The sequence below is a fragment of the Orcinus orca genome, chromosome 2 (genome assembly GCF_937001465.1).
Source record: "Orcinus orca chromosome 2, mOrcOrc1.1, whole genome shotgun sequence".
NCBI lineage: Eukaryota > Metazoa > Chordata > Mammalia > Artiodactyla > Delphinidae > Orcinus > Orcinus orca.
Genome location: NC_064560.1, coordinates 2,490,054 through 2,505,530, shown reverse-complemented (window position 1 = coordinate 2,505,530; position 15,477 = coordinate 2,490,054). Strand labels below are relative to the sequence as shown.

Sequence of the window (15,477 nt, the reverse complement as noted above, 5' to 3'; positions counted from 1 at the left end):
CCTCCATACTGTTCTCCATAGTGGCTGAACCAATTCACATTCCCACCAGCAGTGCAAGAGTGTTCCCTTTTCTCCACACCCTCTCCAGCATTTATTGTTTCTAGATTTTTTGATGATGGCCATTCTGACTGGTGTGAGATGATATCTCATTGTAGTTTTGATTTGCATTTCTCTAATGATTAATGATGTTGAGCATTCTTTCATGTGTTTGTTGGCAGTCTGTATATCTTCTTTGGAGAAATGTCTATTTAGGTCTTCTGCCCATTTTTGGATTGGGTTGTTTGTTCTTTTGTTATTGAGCTGCATGAGCTGCTTGTAAATTTTGGAGATTAATCCTTTGTCGGTTGCTTCATTTGCAAATATTTTCTCCCATTCTGAGGGTTGTCTTTTGGTCTTGTTTATGGTTTCCTTTGCTGTGCAAAAGCTTTGAAGTTTCATTCGGTCCCATTTGTTTATTTTTGTTTTTATTTCCATTACTCTAGGAGGTGGGTCAGAAAGGATCTTGCTGTGATTTATGTCATAGAGTGTTCTGCCTATGTTTTCCTCTAAGAGTTTGATAGTTTCTGGCCTTATATTTAGGTCTTTAATCCATTTTGAGCTTATTTTTGTGTATGGTGTTAGGGAGTGATCTAATCTCATGCTTTTACATGTACCTGTCCAGTTTTCCCAGCACCACTTATTGAAGAGGCTGTCCTTTCTCCACTGTACATTCCTGCCACCTTTATTAAAGATAAGGTGTCCATATGTGCGTGGGTTTATCTCTGGGCTTTCTATCCTGTTCCATTGATCTTTCTGTTTTTGTGCCAGTACCATACCGTCTTGATAACTGTAGCTTTGTAGTATAGTCTGAAGTCAGGGAGCCTGATTCCTCCAGTTCCTTTTTTCGTTCTCAAGATTGCTTTGGCTATTCGGGGTCTTTTGTGTTTCCATAAAAATTGCAAAATTTTTTGTTCTAGTTCTGTGAAAAATGCCAGTGGTAGTTTGATAGGGATTGCATTGAATCTATAGATTGCTTTGGGTAGTAGAGTCATTTTCACAATGTTGATTCTTCCAATCCAAGAACATGGTATATCTCTCCATCTATTTGTATCATCTTTAATTTCTTTCATCAGTGTCTTATAATTTTCTGCATACAGGTCTTTTGTCTCCTTAGGTAGGTTTATTCCTAGATATTTTATTCTTTTTGTTGCAATGGTAAATGGGAGTGTTTTCTTGATTTCACTTTCAGATTTTTCATCATTAGTGTATAGGAATGCCAGAGATTTCTGTGCATTAATTTTGTATCCTGCCACTTTACCAAATTCATTGATTAGCTCTAGTAGTTTTCTGGTAGCATCTTTAGGATTCTCTATGTATAGGATCATGTCATCTGCAAACAGTGACAGCTTTACTTCTTCGTTTCCGATTTGGATTCCTTTTATTTCCTTTTCTTCTCTGATTGCTGTGGCTAAAACTTCCAAAACTATGTTGAATAAGAGTGGTGAGAGTGGGCAACCTTGTCTTGTTCCTGATCTTAGTGGAAATGCTTTCAGTTTTTCACCATTGAGGATGATGTTTGCTGTGGGCTTGTCATATATGGCCTTTATTATGTTGAGGAAAGTTCCCTCTATGCCTACTTTCTGCAGGGTTTTTATCATAAATGGGTGTTGAATTTTGTCAAAAGCTTTCTCTGCATCTATTGAGATGATCATATGGTTTTTCTCCTTCAATTTGTTAATATGGTTTATCACATTGATAGATTTGCGTATGTTGAAGAATCCTTGCATTCCTGGAATAAACCCCACTTGATCATGGTGTATGATCCTTTTAATGTGCTGTTGGATTCTGTTTGCTAGTATTTTGTTGAGGATTTTTGCATCTATGTTCATCAGTGATATTGGCCTGTAGTTTTCTTTCTTTGTGACATCCTTGTCTGGTTTTGGTATCAAGGTGATGGTGGCCTCGTAGAAGGAGTTTGGGAGTGTTCCTCCCTCTGCTATATTTTGGAAGAGTTTGAGAAGGATAGGTGTTAGCTCTTCTCTAAATGTTTGATAGAATTCGCCTGTGAAGCCATCTGGTCCTGGACTTTTCTTTGTTGGAAGATTTTTAATCACAGTTTCAATTTCAGTGCTTGTGATTGGTCTGTTCATATTTTCTATTTCTTCCTGATTCAGTCTTGCCAGGTTGTGCATTTCTAAGAATTTGTCCATTTCTTCCAGATTGTCCATTTTATTGGCATAGAGTTGCTTGTAGTAATCTCTCATGATCTCTTTTATTTCTGCAGTGTCAGTTGTTACCTCTCCTTTTTCATTTCTAATTCTGTTGATTTGAGTCTTCTCCCTTTTTTTCTTGATGAGTCTGGCTAGTGGTTTATCTATTTTGTTTATCTTCTCAAAGAACCAGCTTTTAGTTTTATTGATCTTTGCTATCGTTTCCTTCATTTCTTTTTCATTTATTTCTGATCTGATTTTTATGATTTCTTTCCTTCTGCTAGCTTTGGGGTTTTTTGGTTCTTCTTTCTCTAATTGCTTGAGGTGCAAGGTTAGGTTGTTTATTCGAGATGTTTCCTGCTTCTTAAGGTGGGCTTGTATTGCTATAAACTTCCCCCTTAGAACTGCTTTTGCTGCATCCCACAAGTTTTGGGTCGTTGTGTCTCCATTGTCATTTGTTTCTAGGTATTTTTTGATTTCCTCTTTGATTTCTTCAGTGATCACTTCATTATTAAGTAGTGTATTGTTTAGCCTCCATGTGTTTGTATTTTTTACAGATCTTTTCCTGTAATTGATATCTAGTCTCATGGCGTTGTGGTCAGAAAAGATACTTGATACAATTTCAATTTTTTTAAATTTACCAAGGCTTGATTTGTGACCTAAGATATGATCTATCCTGGAGAATGTTCCATGAGCACTTGAGAAAAATGTGTATTCTGTTGTTTTTGGATGGAGTGTCCTATAAATATCAATTAAGTCCATCTTGTTTAATGTATCATTTAAAGCTTGTGTTTCCTTATTTATTTTCATTTTGGATGATCTGTCCATTGGTGAAAGTGGGGTGTTAAAGTCCCCTACTATGAATGTGTTACTGTCGATTTCCCCTTTTATGGCTGTTAGTATTTTCCTTATGTATTGAGGTGCTCCTGTGTTGGGTGCATAAATATTTACAATTGTTATATCTTCTTCTTGGATCGATCCCTTGATCATTATGTAGTGTCCTTCTTTGTCTCTTTTAATAGTCCTTATTTTAAAGTCTATTTTGTCTGATATGAGAATTGCTACTCCAGCTTTCTTTTGGTTTCCATTTGCATGGAATATCTTTTTCCATCCCCTCACTTTCAGTCTGTATGTGTCTCTAGGTCTGAAGTGGGTCTCTTGTAGACAGCATTTATAAGGGTCTTGTTTTTGTATCCATTCAGCCAATCTGTGTCTTTTGGTGGGAGCATTTAGTCCATTTACATTTAAGGTAATTATCGATATGTATGTTCCTATTCCCATTTTCTAAATTGTTTTGGGTTCGTTATTATAGGTCTTTTCCTTCTCTTGTGTTTCTTGCCTAGAGAAGATCCTTTAGCATTTGTTGTAAAGCTGGTTTGGTGGTGCTGAACTCTCTCAGCTTTTGCTTGTCTGTAAAGGTTTTAATTTCTCCATCAAATCTGAATGAGATCCTTGCTGGGTAGAGTAGTCTTGGCTGCAGGTTTTTCTCCTTCATCACTTTCAGTATGTCCTGCCACTCCCTTCTGGCTTGTAGGGTTTCTGCTGAGAGATCAGCTGTTAACCTTATGGGGATTCCCTTATGTGTTATTTGTTGTTTTTCCCTTGCTGCTTTTAATATGCTTTCTTTGTATTTAATTTTTGACAGTTTGATTAATATGTGTCTTGGCATATTTCTCCTTGGATTTATCCTGTATGGGACTCTCTGTACTTCCTGGACTTGATTAACTATTTCCTTTCCCATATTAGGGAAGTTTTCAACTATAATCTCTTCAAATATTTTCTCAGTCCCTTTCTTTTTCTCTTCTTCTTCTGGAACCACTATAATTCGAATGTTGGTGCGTTTAATGTTGTCCCAGAGGTCTCTGAGACTGTCCTCAGTTCTTTTCATTCTTTTTTCTTTATTCTGCTCTGCAGTAGTTATTTCCACTATTTTATCTTCCAGGTCACTTATCCGTTCTTCTTCCTCAGTTATTCTGCTATTGATCCCATCTAGAGTACTTTTAATTTCATTTACTGTGTTGTTCATCGTTGATTGTTTCATCTTTAGTTCTTCTAGGTCCTTGTTAACTGTTTCTTGCATTTTGTCCATTCTATCTCCAAGATTTCGGATCATCCTTACTATCATTATTCTGAATTCTTTTTCAGGTAGACTGCCTATTTCCTCTTCATTTGTTAGGTCTGGTGCATTTTTATCTTGCTCCTTTATCTGCTGTGTGTTTCTCTGTCTTCTCATTTTGCTTATCTTACTGTGTTTGGGGTCTCCTTTTTGCAGGCTGCAGGTTCGTAGTTCCTGCTGTTTTTGATGTCTGTCTCCAGTGGCTAAGGTTGGTTCAGTGGGTTGTGTAGGCTTCCTGGTGGAGGGGACTAGTGCCTGTGTTGTGGTGGATGAGGCTGGATCTTGTCTCTCTAGTGGGCAGGTTCACGTCTGGTGGTGTGTTTTGGGGTGTCTGTGGCCTTATTATGATTTTAGGCAGCCTCTCTGCTAATGGGTGGGGTTGTGTTCCTGTTTTGCTAGTTGTTTGGCATAGGTTGTCCAGCACTGTGGCTTGCTGGTCGTTGAGTGAAGCTGGGTGCTGGTGTTAAGATGGAGGTCTCTGGGAGATTTTCGCCGTTTGATATTATGTGGAGCTAGGAGGTCTCTTGTTGACCAGTGTCCTGAAGTTGGCTCTCCTACCTCAGAGGCAGAGCCCTGCCTCCTGGCTGGAGCACCAAGAGCTTTTCATCCACACGGCTCAGAATAAAAGGGAGAAAAAGTAGAGGGAATTAGTAGAAGTATGAGGAAAGAAAGAAGGAAAGGAGGGTAGGAAGGAAGGAAGAAAGAAAGAAAGAAGCAAAGAAGGAAAGAAGGCAAGAAGGAAAGAAAAGGAGGGAGGAAGGAAGGAAGGAGGGAAAGAAGGAAAAAAGACAGAAAGAAAGAAGATACAGTAAAAATAAAATAAAATATAATAAAGTTATTGAATTTAAAAATTCTTATTTAGAAAAAAAAAAAAGGGACGGATAGAACCTTAGGACAAATGTTGGAAGCAAAGCTATACAGACAAAATCTTACACAGAAGCATGCACATACACCCTCACTAAAAGAGGTAAATGGGGAAAAATCATAAATCTTGCTGTCAGAGACCACCTCCTCAATTTGGGATGATTCGTTGTCTAAAGGAGGGAAGGAAGGAAGGAAGGAAAGAAAGAAAGAAAGAAAGAACGAAGGTAAAGTATAATAACGTTATTAAAATTAAAATTGATTATTAAGAAAAAAATTTTTTAAAAAAAACCATGGACGGATAGAACCCTAGGACAAATGGTGGAAGCAAAGCTATACAGACAAGATCTCACACAGGAGCATACACATACACATTCACAAAAAGAGGAAAAGGGAAAAAATCATAGCTCTTGCTCTCGAAGCCCACCTCCTTAATTTGGGATGACTCGTTGTCTATTCAGGTATTCCACAGATGCAGGTATATCAAGTTGATTGTGGAGCTTTAATCCGCTGCTCCTGAAGCTGCTGGGAGAGATTTCCCTTTCTCTTCCTTGTTCGCACAGCTCCCAGGGGCTCAGCTTTGGATTTGGACCCGCCACTGCGTGTAGGTCGCTGGAGGGCGTCTGTTTTTTGCTCAGACAGGACGGGGTTAAAGGAGCCGCTGATTCGGGGGCTCTGGCTCACTCAGGCCGGGGCGGAGGGAGGGGCACGTAGTGCGGGGCGGGCCTGCGGCGGCAGAGGCCGGCGTGACGTTGCACCAGCCTGAGGCGCGCTGTGCGTTCTCCCGGGGAAGTTGTCCCTGGATCCCGGGAACCTGGCAGTGGTGGGCTGCACAGGCTCCCCGGAAGGGGGTGTGGAGAGTGACCTGTGCTCGCACACAGGCTTCTTGGTGGCGGCAGCAGCAGCCTTAGCGTCTCATGCCCGTCTCTGGCGTCCGCGCTGTTAGCCGCGGCTCGCGCCCGTCTCTGGAGCTCCTTTAAGCAGCGCTCTGAATCCCCTCTCCTCACGCACCAGGAGACAAAGAGGGAAGAAAAAGTCTCTTGCCTCTTCGGCAGGTCCAGACTTTTCCCCGGACTCCCTCCCGGCCAGCCGTGGCTCACTAACCCCCTGCAGGCTGTGTTCACGCCGCCAACCCCAGTCCCCTCCCTGCGCTCCGTCCGAAACCGAAACCCGAGCCCCAGCTCCCAGCCCCGCCCGCCCCGGCGGGGGAGCAGACAAGCCTCTCGGGCTGGTGAGTGCCGGTCGGCACCGATCCTCTGTGCGGGAATCTCCCCGCTTTGCCCTCCGCACCCCTGTGGCTGCGCTCTCCTCCACGGCTGCGAAGCTCCCCCCTCCGCCCCCCGCAGTCTCCGCCCGCGAAGAGGCTTCCTAGTGTGTGGAAACTTTTCCTCCTTCACAGCTCCCTCCCACTGGTGCAGGTGCCGTCCCTATTCTTTTGTCTCCGTTTTTTCTTTTTTTTCTTTTGCCCTACCCAGGTACGTGGGGAGTTTCTTGCCTTTTGGGAGGTCTGAGGTCTTCTGCCAGCGTTCAGTAGGTGTTCTGTAGGAGTTGTTCCACGTGTAGATGTATTTCTGGTGTATCTGTGGGGAGGAAGGTGATCTCCGCGTCTTACTCTTCCTCCATCTTCAAGGTCCCCTCTGTTAATTTTTTTGACATAGAGCTGTATGAGCTATCTGTGTATCTTGGTGATTAATCCCGTTGGTCGCTTCATTTGCAACTATTTTCTCGTATTCTGTGAGTGGTCTTTTTGTTTTGTTAATTTATGCTGTACAGCAAAATGATTCAGTTATACATATACTTTTTCATTTTCTTTTCCATGATGGTTTATCTCAGGATATTGAATATAGTTCCCTGTGCTATAAGTTGGACCTTGTTGTTTATCCATCCTATAGATAATAGTTTGCGTCTGCTAATCCCCAGCTCCCAGTCCTTGAATGACGATGTTTCTGAGTCCATGCATGTTGCCGTGTGGATCAGTGCTTTGTTCACTTTGCTGTTGGATAGTATTTCATTGTGTGGATGTACCACGTTTTGTCTATCTGTTTCTCAGCCAGTGGACAGGTGGGCTGTTTACAGGTTTGGGTTATTATCAGTGATGCTGCCGTGAACATTTGTGTACTACAAGTCTCTGTGTAGACAGTGTTACTTTTTTTTTTTTTTTTGCGGTACGCGGGCCTCTCACTGTTGTGGCCTCTCCCGCTGCGGAGCACAGGCTCCGGACGCGCAGGCTCAGCGGCCATCGCTCACGGGCCCAGCCGCTCCGCGGCATGTGGGATCTTCCCGGACCGGGGCACGAACCCGTGTCGCCTGCATTGGCAGGCGGACTCTCAGCCACTGCACCACCAGGGAAGCCCAGACAGTGTTACTTTTATAATCAGAAGGCAAGAAGAACAGAAGCGAAGGGCCAAAACGGGTTCTCAAGCTGTTTCTGGGGTGCATCTCCTTCTACCAGAATGGGAGCTCTGCCACAAGGGGGGCTGAAGTTTTAAAATAAGGAGAGAATGAAGTGGGCTCCTGCGCAGTCTTTGACCCTGACCCTGACCCGGGCACAGCCCGAGAAGGACACATGGGGCAATGGCGCCTGTCCTTTGGAACCTGCTTGTATTTCTGCGGGAATTTTTATTAAAAACGGTTGGTGTTTTCTTCATTTGCTGCTTTTGAACTCAAGGACTTTTAAAGAGGGGAACGGATATCTGGGTGGAGACAAGATGTCACGTGTGTCCTGAGGCTCTGGAGAGGGAGCGGGAGAGGCCACAACAGTGAGAGGCCCGCGTACCGCCAAAAAAAAAAATTTCCCAGATGGTTTGCCTTGGAGTGGCACTGGAGAAGGGGTGCAGCCCAGGGGGTTGAGTTGTTGAGATTTAGCATGTCATATGTTCAGGTGGGGTCCTTTCCCAGGATGCAAAGGTCATGTCCTGCTACGAAGGGAAAAGGATCACAGAGCCACATACGAGAGGATCTAGTCCTGCAGGCCAGAGAGAGAGCTGGGAACAGCTCAAGAAAAGAGGCGAGAAGTACTTATGAAATGCAAGACAGGGTTCCCTGTTTACAGAGAAGAGGCGAGAGGCAGAGCACAGCGCTGGGGGACAGTGTTTAGTACGCGGTTTTAAAGCATTTGGGACAGTTTGGGGTAATGGGTATTGCCGATGACTGTGTTATTCATCACACCTACAGCAGGCTGTCCTCTGGAAGTTCTCATCACAGCCCTGGTTACTTTCTGTGCGTCTAAGGATCCAGGTGACTTCCTTGGACGGTCACGACGCAGGCAGCCCTGCCTCTCTGACACTCACTGGTTGTCCTCCTGGCTCTGTGCGCCCCCCTCTGCTCCTCTTTGCCTACTACCCATGGGACACACAGCCTGAACCCCTCTCTCTACTTTTCCTTCTACATTTTTTCTTTGGAAGGTTCTACTTGCTTGGGTCGAACCTGTCATTTCTAGGTGCGTGACTGTGTTCCTTAACGTCAACTCTCTTGCTTTCCTAAGTCCACTGCCATGACGGTAACATTGGTAGCAGTGGGGATCTAGCCCTCCTTGCCAAGAATCAATCCTGGGAGGTGGGCAGTTATAGGATTGATTTCTTTTCCTTAAAGAGATCGAGGTGGGATAGTTCCGTGCCTGCCCAATGTCACACAGTCATCAAGTGGTAGGGCCAGAGCAGGTAGAGACCCCTGACCCGGCACAGTCCTGGGGCACGGAGGGGGTGGCGCTCATGAGTCAGCGACGGAGTTTAAGGAAATTCTGTGATCGACGTGTGAACTAAGACCAAGGCGGGTGGTGGTAACTCACAGCAGGCTCTGTGGTCTTTGTTCAAAACCAGGGATTTGGGGTTTGACTGACTGACTGACGTACAGTTGATTTACAGTGTTGTGTTAGTTTCAGGGGTACAGCAAAGTGAATCAGTTATATATATTCTTTTTCTTTTTATTGGGGTGTAGTTGCTTTACAATGTTGTGTTAGTTTCTTTTTCAAATTTTTTTCCCTTGGACCTAGGAGTTTAAGAACATAAGAGCTGGTGAGGAGTTTTTTTTTTTTTGCGGCATGCGGGCCTCTCACTGTTGTGGCCTCTCCTGTTGCGGAGCACAGGCTCCGGACGCGCAGGCTCAGTGGCCATAGCTCACGGGCCCAGCTGCTCCGCGGCATGTGGGATCTTCCCGGACCGGGGCACGAACCCGTGTCCCCTGCATCAGCAGGTGGACTCTCAACCACTGCACCACCAAGGAAGCCCTGGTGAGGAGTTTTTAACGCTTTCTAAATGCCTTATGTCTGCAATGTTTTTTAAAAGGCACTGAGCTCTTGAATTTGAGATGCAGCTACAGTTGAGGGTAAAGGGCTTCTGTTGAATGATGACTTGCAAAAATATGTTCTTCGGCAAAGGACTTACAGCTTACTTTACGGGCCGAATATCTGTCTATTTAGCCTCATAGCCTCGTATTACATCTTGCCCTGAGCTCAATTAAAAGTTACGGCAGTTAATACTGAATCGTGGCATATTGGTACTAGGTTAACATTTACAAAAAAATATTTTTCAGAAAGGAACTCAGTGTGAACTAAGCAATTCATAGTCGTGTTTATTCTGAAGCTTTTATTTTGGAGTCTTCCATCGCCGAATGACACATTTAATTTTTACAACAGGTATTAGAAATTGAGATAGATTCTTTTTAAAATTTCTACCATTTCAGCGTAAAATTGTAGATGATGTTCCAAACCATCGTCAAAAAATGCAGAGCAAACTTTATATAAACTGTACATAATACAAGGCACTATACATTCGGGGGCGATATTAAGGTAGAAAGGTGGATTTGCACAGATTCTTAAGAGCCTGTGCCTGGAAGTATAAATTCTTTGTTCATCTTAGCACCGGAAGCAGCACTCAGAACGAGTCCGACTTAACACTGAAGGAGGCGCCTCTGAACGTGGGTGAAGGTGTGCGTTGGTGGCAGAACTAATTCAACAGAAGCAACTACCTTTTAATATTATTTTGACACCAAAAAAAGAAACCCCTTAAAAGTGAATGAATACATATTGCTTTGTTAAATACATATTTGATTTATACGGTGTTTATATAAATATATATATATTTAGAATCCACAAACTATCAAAATAACAATTTATAAAGGGAACCGCTTAAAAAGTAATAATAATAACAGGCAGCGCTTAGCAGGACCAGGAGGGCAGTGCCGTGGCCTTCGCTGAGGACCCCCTGCGTGAGTGCGCGTGGAGATGCGGATGCCTTATAAACATCGTCTGCTCAATCGTGGAAGGTGTGTTTCCAGAGAGTTTTCTGGAACATTTACAAAATACACAACTCCCAAACAAGCAGGAGAGCTGATGGCTTCAGGTTTCGAAAACGCAGATGTAAAAATATTTTTTAAAGGACTAGCCATACCCCGCTTCCAAAAACAAAACACATCCATTTTCCTGGTCCAACAGTATTGAAGGTGACAACAGAGGTTCCTCCAGCATCTCATGACTCAGAACAGACCTTTTGCTTTCTTCAGGTTCACCTGCTTCCAGGCAGGCAGTGCGTTGTATTCGTCTCGGGTCATGTCTAGTGCAAACTGGAAGGAGGGAAAGAAACGCCCCGAGTGAAAGGACCCTCCGACAAGCCACGCATGCTGTGTTCAAATGCTGTCCCACCCGAAGAAGCGCTTACCTCGAAATCCTCGTCGGTGAGGTAAATCTCCAGCTTCAGAGGGTCCACGCCCTCGGGCAGGGGCCTGGCTAGGAGGTCGGCCAGTGGGTAGATGGTTTTGCACAGCTTGGCTAAGACGTCCTCCACCAGGGTGATCTGATTTGAAACTTCCGTGTCCTGGAGAAGAGGAGGGGGCAGAGAGGGGGACCTCCGTGTCCCACATCTGAACATGTTTCATCATGTGCCTGAAAATATGCCCCCCCCTGGCCCATCTGCACTGCAGCCTGGAGACCCCGCTCAGGGAGATGAGGCTCTGAGATGCCATCTCACCCTGCACGGCATTTCAGATACATCAGGAAAAAGTTTAGGGACTATCACACGAGTGAATTATCCAGAAGATGATTAAATGTGAAGCTGAAACGCTGGAAGCATGCAAATAATGGAACTTGTTTACAAATATTTAAAAACAGTTAACCTTAAAAGGAATTACCCCCCTCCGCTCCCTCAGACCCCATCTCTTCATCCTCAATAGAAAAAGGAGGTAAGAAAAATGCATCTAGAATATGCTGGGGCTGAATTGGGGCTGAATTGAGGTCTTTTTTGCTTTTAAACCACTGTGTGCATTTCATCTGAACAGGTTATTCCGGGTGAACGATCTTCCTCTGTTAAACCTGGGACCCCGCAGTGGGCTACCTCCTTTGGGTGGAGGTGTGTGTGGGGAATGATGTGAATTCAGCTGCACACAGACCAGGGATCGGGGGCGAGTGGCGGAGGGAACGCGTCAGAGATCGGGGCGAGCTTCTCCGAGTCTCCATGCCTCGGCTAGTTCGCCAGTGAAATGGGATAAGAAGCAGCTGGATCTTAGTGGACTGTTGTGAAAATTAAAGGCAAAGCTAAGTGAGGTGTTCGGAGCAGTGCCTGGCACAGAGCGGCCCTTAGTGAATTCTCATCACGACTTGCCCGACGGCAGACTGGCCGATGGCCTGCAGGCTGTACAGGACTCCCCAGAGCCCCCCGGCCAGCCCCCGGGGGTCTGCAGGGCACACGGGACAATGGCAGTGATTCATGTAATTGAACTTGGACCGCAGCAACGGGGCTCGTAACCCCTAGAGCTCTGAGGTGTCCTGGGTCACACGTTCATCATGGATAGAGCCACCTTGCCATGCCTGTCGGCTCCCAGGCGGCCTGAGCCCCCATCTGTGAAGGTCAAGTCCACGGGGCTCCAGGGAGTGAGCTTAGGGTCACCAGCAGAGATGAAGCAGGCCCTCTCCGTGGTCGAGAAGCGGCACACATTTGCTGTTTGTTTAAACTTATCCAGACCTCCTATCAAATACCCCTCCACGTCATCTCTGCCAGGGAAGTGGCCCTCCTCCTACACAGTGAGAAAGTCTGAACGGAACAAACCTGTCTCCCACGACACCAAAAACGCCCTTGGGATTGCTACTGCAAGCAGCGTTCAGAGCTCATACACTGAGAAATTCTACATAGCGGTAGTAAGCTTCCTCCTTTCGGTGCAGTTGGAAAGGGTATCGCTCTGGCTCATAATGAGCCGTGTACCCCTCAGGACGGGCTCACCACCTCCACTCCCTGACGCAGCTGAGCAGGGACTTCCCCACGGGCTGCTTTCGCGTCCCCTCTGACCCAAGGTTAGGGTCTGAGACCCGGGGCGCTTTTGCGGTGCCTTATGTGGACTTGGAGAGGCAGCGGATCTTTAGCTAACAGGAGGAAGGGACGGCTGCTCCAAATTAATTAAATTCACCTTTGCGTTCAAGTGTTTGAACTAAGCCGTGTGCAGATTACCAAAATACTTCCACTGACTTCTCCTCAGGCCCCTCCTCTTCCTGAGCTGATTCTGCGGAGACTGGTGAACGTGTCGTGACCAAGGAAACGTGTTCCCACGTGAAATGCAATTGGCTGCTCCTCCCAGGTGAGGTCCTCCCACAGCCCGAAAGGCAGGGGACCCCCTGGACAGGGAAGGGGCGTGCTCACCATTTCTGTGATTTCTGCAATGTCTTCTCTGTGCTCCCAGCTGGGAAACATGTTGGTGAAGGTCAGGGGCTCCAGACCGGCATGGATGAGGTAAGACTTGGGGGGCGGCTTCTTGAGGCTTTTTCCTGCGGTCACACAGAAGGCAGATGTCACAGAGCCAGCGTGGCCCCGATGGCCCTGGCTTTTCCCCTGTAATTTTTTCCCTGTTTGCATCTCTTAAGGGTTAAAATGGAAGTTATGAGTTTGTAGCCCCTCCCCGCCATGATGTTTACCAAAAATGTTAATTTCATGCATGTGACTGTGCATGAAATTGCATGGGATCGACCTGACTTTGAACTTCCTGAACCCAACAGAACACTTCTGGGTCCCTGGATGGGAGAAGAGCAAGCCTCTCTCTGTGGCGTCTGGGTGGGACCGTCCCTCCTGGACTCACCTGTGAAGTATTCCTCTGATTGCCTAACCCAGCCTTGAGCTCCGTGTGAATTACCAGCTAATGGCAGCATTTTAGAAGCTACTTTAGCTTAAACATTTGGTGGGAAGTTTATTAAGTTATTTTTTACGAAAGAGCTTTCCAAGAGAAAATCAGCTGTATATATTCAGTAATACTAATCAATGAAATCTTAAAAATTCAGGTAAGAAATTAATCACTGGCACCTTCGTTTTATATAAGAGAACAGACGTTTCAGGTGGATGGTATAGTAGAAAAGCCATGAATTGACTACAGATCTTTCTTTTTAGGTAAAACACTAAACAGAGTAACAGATGACAGAAAGGTTGCCATTGGCCTTCCAGCCCGCTTGGGGGTGCTCTCTACTCTCCGACGGGGCTGACACTGGGTGTGGACAGTGCGCGGATGGGGCCTGGTGTCCCCCAGCATGATGGATCCTCAGTGCAGAAGGGTTTTAACCAGGCCAGGCATCCCACAACTCAGCCGTTAACCTCGAGGGTGACAGGTTAGTCGGCCTCATAATATAAAAGAGAAAAATGATATTCACTAGTTTGTTGAAGGGGGGGCATATAGGGGGAGTGGGTTAAAAGGTACAAACTATTAGGTATAAAATCTGCCACCAGGGTATATTGTACAACACGGGGAGTATAGGCCAATATTCTATAATAACTGTAAATGGGGTACAGCCTTTAAACATTGTGAATCTATATTGTATACCTGTAACATACAATATTCCACATCAACTCTACTTCAATTTAAAAAAGAGAGAAAAATGAAATCTCATTCACGGTGGCAGCTGAGAATGTACTAATCTCAAAAGTAACAAGCCTCAAAAGAGCTCAAGGGAAAGCAGTCGGCTTCAGGGCTGTCTGCCGGCTTTGTCCAGGCTGTTGGCACCCGTGGAAAGGGAAGCGTGTATCCGGGCCCCCCGCCGCCGCGGCCTCACCTCGGCAGTACTGCAGCACCGTCTCCATGGCGCTCTTCCGGTCCGAGGCCCAGCGGATGCGGGCGGAGCCGGTGATCTTGTTCTCCACGGGCCACCAGCCCTGCCAGAGGTACACCTCGTGGTGATTGTCAACAAGGAAAAGTGCTGCGAGGGCGGAGCAGAGCAGACGTCTCATCAGGGGCTCTGCCCCACACCGAACCGACGCCTCCCTCCCTGCCGCCTCGGTCAGTGCGAGAATCCGCTTGGCAGGTAAACTCGGGGCCACAGGGAGGGTGCCCCTGCTGTCTTGGCCCTTTAAACGGTGAAGCAGGAGATGCCTCGAGGCAGAGAGATGGCGTGGATGAGGGGGGCTCTTTCCTCCCTCTCCCCCCATTCCTTCCCCCTTTGCCCCTCCTGCAGCCGCCCTCTGGGTCCTGGCCGGTTGAGAAGAGTGGGACAGATGACATCACGCTGGCCCTCGGGTCATCAGTGGTCATGCCCCACGTAGGACTGCTTTGCGGGCCATCTAAGTCCATGGTTCTTTCAGGGAGGAATGGGCTTTGGAAATCAAGTGTTGCTCCCTTTTCCCTTCAGCAGACCCTCAGCCTGACTCTTCCACGTGGTCAAGGGCTCTCACACCCGCCAGCCCAGCTCGCCTGAGTCCTTTCCTAGGCTGCATCTCAGAATTCTGTGATAATCACATGCCTGAAAAGCCCAGCGGAGGCTGCCCCACCTGAGCTGCAGGACGGAGAGGTGGGTAGCAGCCCCTTTTCAGACACTGGCTGATAGTTCCCCAGTATGACCCTGTGACCGCGTGCACCGTCGAGGTTTTAAGGTGGTGACCGGGGCTGCCAGGGTCCAGGAAGTTCCTGGTGCCGCTCCAGGCTCTTGTAATATGAGAGCAGAGATGCCGTGAGGCCAGGGCGGCCAACCTCAGCCTCAACTGTCTCTACCGCCTGGTCTCTGGTGACTGTGACTGTCCCACAACAAGAGCGCACAGCTTCTGCCTCGAGGTGGCAGTCACGTGGATACAGCCCTGACCTTGGAATCAGAAGACACGGGCCTTGGCCCTGCTGTGCAGCATGGCAGACACTGCTCTTTGGCTCACTCCACAGATACTCCCAACCCCCTGCTCCTTGGACTCTTGCAAGGTTCCCTTGCAGCTGGGGGGTGGCCATGGGACAGAGCTCTGGCCAGGGGGATGTAAACGGAAGTCTGCTGGGGGCTTCTGGGAAAGCTTTTGCTTTATCTGGTAAGAGAGAGACATGGCCATCATTATTGCCCTTTTCTCTACTCTTCCTTCTGTTTTGAACAGA

General features: G+C 46.5%; 2 protein-coding genes across 6 annotated transcripts in view; one reads left to right on the top strand and one right to left on the bottom strand.

Moving 5' to 3' along the window:
• The window catches only part of ZNF438 (zinc finger protein 438), a 284,020-nt gene extending 271,220 nt beyond the window's left edge, over nt 1-12,800 (top strand). For both annotated transcript variants that reach the window (XR_004476149.2, XR_007475770.1), the window contains one exon: nt 12,628-12,800. The gene's annotated coding sequence lies outside the window, so the exon portion shown is untranslated. The remainder of the gene's footprint in view (nt 1-12,627) is intronic.
• The window catches only part of SVIL (supervillin), a 234,683-nt gene continuing 228,940 nt past the window's right edge, over nt 9,735-15,477 (bottom strand). For all 4 annotated transcript variants that reach the window (XM_049706465.1, XM_049706463.1, XM_049706464.1 and 1 more), the window contains 4 exons: nt 14,183-14,326; nt 12,789-12,913; nt 10,821-10,976; nt 9,735-10,725 (listed from right to left, as the gene is read on the bottom strand). In XM_049706465.1, the coding sequence (XP_049562422.1) occupies nt 10,639-10,725; nt 10,821-10,976; nt 12,789-12,913; nt 14,183-14,326 (512 nt within the window). In that variant the 3' untranslated portion in view covers nt 9,735-10,638. The remainder of the gene's footprint in view (nt 10,726-10,820; nt 10,977-12,788; nt 12,914-14,182; nt 14,327-15,477) is intronic.